This window comes from Buceros rhinoceros, unplaced genomic scaffold, assembly GCF_000710305.1.
Source record: "Buceros rhinoceros silvestris isolate BGI_N320 unplaced genomic scaffold, ASM71030v1 scaffold23385, whole genome shotgun sequence".
Classification (NCBI taxonomy): Eukaryota; Metazoa; Chordata; class Aves; order Bucerotiformes; family Bucerotidae; genus Buceros; species Buceros rhinoceros.
In genome coordinates, this window is record NW_010414917.1 from 34,009 (window position 1) to 39,395 (window position 5,387).

General features: G+C 57.8%; 1 protein-coding gene across 1 annotated transcript in view; it reads left to right on the forward strand.

Annotated features, from left to right (window-relative positions):
- HRAS (Harvey rat sarcoma viral oncogene homolog) overlaps window positions 1-5,387 on the forward strand; it is a 20,941-nt gene that overhangs the window by 13,186 nt on the left and 2,368 nt on the right. The window contains exons 3-5 of the mRNA XM_010137256.1: window positions 1,820-1,998; window positions 4,123-4,282; window positions 5,123-5,247. Coding sequence (XP_010135558.1) covers window positions 1,820-1,998; window positions 4,123-4,282; window positions 5,123-5,242 — 459 coding nt within the window. The 3' untranslated portion in view covers window positions 5,243-5,247. The remainder of the gene's footprint in view (window positions 1-1,819; window positions 1,999-4,122; window positions 4,283-5,122; window positions 5,248-5,387) is intronic.

Below are 5,387 nucleotides of genomic sequence, written 5' to 3' on the forward strand. Positions count from 1 at the left end.
GCGCGTGGGGTGTGGGCTGCTGCCTGTGCAGTGGCAGCCAGGTCACCTGGCAGCGTGGTGGGGGTGGCTGAGCCACCATCCAGAGCATCCTGGGCAGGGGTTGGATGAAGCTGCACACAAAGCAAGGGTGTCCCCTTCCTTTGGGGAGTGGGGTGCTAAGCAGCCTGTTAGTGACCTGCGCCGAGGTGTGGTCCTACTTCTCCCTAGTTGTGCTGTCCACTGGTGAGACCTCCCGTGACCGAGGACTTGGTGATTCATTGCCGCCACGTGTGCCAAGAGCCCAGTCCTCTGGACACCAGCCAGGGTGAAGGGTGGGAGGGTGCTCTGCAGTCACCTTTGCCAGACTTTGCCAGACACTGGGACACTGGGGGTGGAACCAGTGCTCTTCTCCCTTGCACCAAGGAGGCTCCGGGTACTTTATTGATCAGAAATGGGAGCACATCCCCGCAGGGCAGCCTGCCAGTGGCCTTCAGAGCGGTTGGCTGCGGGCCAGCCCATCACTCCACACTTATTCCTGGTGGGTCAGCAGTCCCCTTCTGGGGAAGGCACAGCGAGAAGGTCGTGGCAGAGCAGATCTCATCCCCCCGATGTAGCAGCCCTCTCCGCAAGGTGAGGAAGGACTTTAATTATCCCCAGTAGATGACGTTGTGGTAGAAATGAACCAAAGGGTGGAGGCCAAGTTGGCTCCATTCCCTTTCCGTGCCGCTACTGGTCCTGTCGGTGACCTTTGCTGCGTCGGCTGTTTTTCTGCAGAAGCTCATCTGATAACATTGTTGTGGTCGTTGGAAGAGCAGCAGACGTTTGAATTCATTTTGAACTGCAGCCGCAGCCTCTGCGAGCGCCTGCAAAGGGCTGTTGTGGTCCTATTGCTGACTTGCACCATCTCCATACCCTTGGTTTTGGCTTCGCCCTCCTGCTGAGAGCCGAGGACGCTGCGCTGCACCCGGGGGACGGCTGTTGGAGAGGGTTGAGGCTGCTCCTCATGCCCGCTGCTGAGACACAGGAGAGAGGCGCGGTGGGGAGGAGTGGTGGTGCTTTGAGGGGCTGCCTTGGAGAGGAAACCTTCTGAGGGCTGCCCTGGGTGGTTTCCAGGCCTCTCGCATCTGCGATCAGTCGCAAGTGTCTCTGCTGCAGGGAAAAACCCCAACTTCAAAGGACCTGCCTGGATAGTCCCTACCTCCTGCAGCCCTCTGGGCACAGACTGGTTGAGGGAAACACCCTCCTCACAACGGTGATGTGTAATGGTTTTTTTCTCATGTTTGAAGAAGAGGTTTACCGTCACGCCCAGTTTGCAGCCTTACTGGTGGCATATGGCTTCTGGTGCCTGATCTGAGTGCGTTGGATGGAGGTGCTGGGTTTCCAGGTGATCTTAACCTCCTTCCAGCCCTGTAGATCGCGGATGGTGGCTGGGAGCCTTGGCTGGCCGGAGCCACCTTTCCTGGGTGACGCCGGCCAGCACCTGGGCAGGGCGACAGTGGAAGGGCTTAGCTGGGACTCACTGCAGCTGGGGAAAAGAGCTGTCAAGGGCTTCGCCTGTGGTGGAGACCAAGCTGCCCCTGGTCTGCCAGAGGCAGGGCTGGCAGAGCGAGCCAGGGGCTGTCTCTGTCTCCTCTGTTGCTTTGCCAGAGAAAGGGAAACCTGCTCAGCTGCTCCTTCTTTCTTTCCACCCTTCTCCTTTCTCTCCCATTTTTTAAAAAGTCTGAGTCGTCTGTTTAATGGGAGCTAAACCTCCTGGCATCGTCCCAAGGGTGCACTCGGCTGGACCCCAGCCCTGCCTGAATGCATCCTTCTCCCTTTCTCTCCCTCTCCTGACCTGCAGGATTCCTACAGAAAGCAAGTTGTCATCGATGGCGAGACCTGCTTGTTGGACATCCTGGACACCGCAGGGCAAGAGGAGTACAGTGCCATGAGAGACCAGTACATGCGAACGGGGGAAGGGTTCCTCTGCGTCTTCGCCATTAACAACACCAAGTCCTTTGAAGACATTCACCAGTACAGGTCGGTGGCCGGGGAGACGCCCCTTCCCCCTCGCCTTGCGCAGAGGGGCGGCCCGGCCGCTGCACCCTCCTGCCCTCCCTTTAGATCAGGCCCCGCGGCGGAGGCAGCGGCTGCTGGCAAAGACGATTAGCTCAAGTGGCCCTTCCCCAGGGACGAGGCAGAGCAGACGGCTAATGTCAGGGACTCCAATAAAACCCGTCCGAAGGGATCGCCTGTGGCCCTTGGGGACTCGGTAATGTAATGTTTAAGTGTTTATGGTGCCTAAAGAGAGAGCTGATCCTCTGCGACCCCCTTCCTCCCCTCCCTAATTAATGGAATTGCTTTGTTAGTGCCATCGATCTCGGCTGGGTCCGGCAGCTGGGAGAGGAGGCTGGGGCGGGCTGGGAGAGCCACTTCTGCGCTGGCAGCCGCTGCGGCGAGGCCACGGTCTGCTGGCCACACACAGGGGAGAGCAGCCCTGGCCCGTTGGAGCTCGGGTTCCTCCAGAGCAGAGGCGAGGCAGGAGGAGAGGCAGAGCCCCAGCGAGTTGGCGAGCCCGGGAGGATGTACTGGGGGGGCAGTGGCAGAGCAGGGAGCCCACCCCGGTGTGGTCCTGCTTTGGCTGCACCCTCCCGCTTCTCCCCACTGCAGAGCCAAGGGTATGATGCAGACATGGGAAGCTTCCCTGCCTACCTTGGTGCTACCTTGAGGAGGGGTCTGTCTGCTCGAAGCCTCTTTTGCGGTTTGGTTGATGGGAGGCACTTGTGGAGGCTGCAGGAGGTGGCTCTGCCTGTGCCTGCTCTGCCCGCTGCCCACCACCGAAACCCCAGTCCAGAGGGTCCTGCAGCTCCCGGCGCAGGCACAGCCCTGCTCCACAGTCGGAGGCACTGCTTGCGCCCGCGAGGTCTCTGGTCCCGGCTAGCAGGGCTGGCTGCCCAGTACGGCCCGGCTGGGCTGACTGAGCTTGTTCCAGCTGAACCGGAGGACGAGGGATGGGGTTTTCCTAAAGCGCTGAGGGTTGAGCAGGATTCACCCGCGGCCGGGGCCTGTGGACTGCTCTGGGGAGGCTCAGTCTCAAGCCCCAGGTTCACTCATGGTGTAAATCACCGGCTTTCATCTCGTGTCACCGGTGCTCTCAGTGTTCTCCCTCGAGAAGGGCTGGCTCTCCGCCTCAGGGACCACCAGGAGGTTTCTCCTTCCAGCTAAGTGTAGCCTGAGCACTAACTTGCTGAGGAGGATGTGACATGGAACATCTCCCTGGCTTTGTGGCACATCGTACACCATCTGACCTCATCCCCCCGTTCTACTGCGCTAGAAAAAGATGATTGATTTTTTGTGTGTGGTACATGTCCAGCTGCTCTTGGGTGGAAATGTGAATGCAATTAAACTGCAGAATCAGCATGTCAAATAGCGCTTTTATTAGTTACATAAAACCACGTGAAATGTTCTGGGTGCAGGAGCAGGAAAGAGGAGAGCTGGCTGGTGTCTGAAGCTGGAGGATTTATTGAGCCAAGGAAGTTACTAGCTATCAGGGGGGAATTGAGTGGATTGTTTGTGGTCATAATGGCCTTTAAAACTTCTAGAAGTGGTAGATCTCATCCTCGCCCACCTCGTGTAAATCCCAGGTTGGAAGAAGAAGCTTTTTGGCTTCCCAGTTGGTTTCTCAACTTTGAGTGACCCGAACTAAACTGGGAGGAAGGAAATAGTGCCTGAGCATCTGCAGAAAAGGTTACTGCTGCCAAGAGCTGGTTTTGCAGCTCAGTGAACCCTGGGTGCAGGTGATTGTCCCCGTTCAGGCGGATTCCTTGTTCTGAAATGCTGGAAATAACACAGGTAACAGCTTGAGCATTCATTTTTATTTAGCTTAAACTATCTTAAGCTCAGATCTTGATATAGATGGATGCAGTTTCAGGCTGTGTTTTGTAAACAGCTGCTTTTAAAGAGCAGAAGGATGGTTAGTTTTTGTTTCCACTCACTGTGCTTTACTCACTGAGGTCATTTACCTTCTCCTGAAGTCCAGCACCAGGCACTTGGCAGGGACAAAGCGTGACGGTTAATTCATCATGAAGAAGCTGGCGGAGGGTGCCCTGGAGCTGCCCGCCGCGGCCCTTCCTCCCTTCAGCTTGGCACCTCTTACTCTTGCAGGGAGCAGATCAAGAGGGTGAAAGACTCGGATGATGTTCCCATGGTGCTGGTGGGAAATAAATGTGACCTGCCAGCCCGGACAGTAGAGACCCGGCAAGCGCAGGACCTGGCCCGGAGTTACGGCATCCCCTACATAGAAACGTCTGCCAAGACCAGACAGGTAGGAGGAGGGGTTTAAACACAACCACCTTTTTCCTCTCTCTTCTCCAGTGCTGTCCCGGTGAGGCAGGAGTGGGCAGACGCCACCGTGCAGACAGACGGGTGCAAGGGCCGGGGCTGGTTCCTCCTCAAGGCCAAACGCTCCATCCAGACCTTCCCTCCCCTGCACGGGTCTGAGCCTCCGGTCCAGAGACAGGCGTAATTCCTGCTCTGGCAGCAGTGAAGATGCCTTCTCCAAGGGTCTGGAATGGCCCCTGTAGCCACTGCCGGTCAGCCCAGCTCTGGGGAGCGGGCAACCTCATCCATGGTCTGTCCTCGCAGAGCTACAGGCAGGACACGTGGGGCTCCCGGAGCACAGCGGTGGAAATGGAGCCGCCGCTACCTTCGGGGGTCTCCTGGGGGCTTTTCTCGTGGGTGGTAAACCTCATTCTGACTACTGACAGCCCAGCTCTGGGGAGCGGGCAACCTCATCCATGGTCTGTCCTCGCAGAGCTACAGGCAGGACACGTGGGGCTCCCGGAGCACAGCGGTGGAAATGGAGCCGCCGCTACCTTCGGGGGTCTCCTGGGGGCTTTTCTCGTGGGTGGTAAACCTCATTCTGACTACTGAAAGCTGAGGAATCTTGAGGACTTGAGAGCTCCTGGGCCTCCTGGTTGCTCATTCAACCTCGCTCTCCGTTCCATAGTCTTCCCAGCTTGGTTTCAAGCCTTTAACTCCACAGTCTGGACTGCTGGGAGACAGCACTGGGGATGCCCTAGGCCTAGGGACACCCACCCCTCTCCTCTCTGCTGTCCCCTCCCACAGCAGTGGGCAGCTGCTTCAAGGGGAGCTTTTCTTCCAGGGCGTTGAAGATGCCTTCTACACCTTGGTGCGGGAGATCCGCCAGCACAAGCTGCGCAAGCTGAATCCCCCAGATGAGAGCGGCCCCGGCTGCATGAACTGTAAATGCGTGATATCGTGACCACGGTGAGTTCTGGGGCCAGGAGGTGGGCTGCGGCGGGGCAGGAGGGCGCTGCAGACGCGCTCGTCTGCAGCCGAACGCAGCAGAAGCCGTTTCAGCAGCAGGGATTTTTTATTGAAAAACCCTTTTGACTGAAATGGCCTTT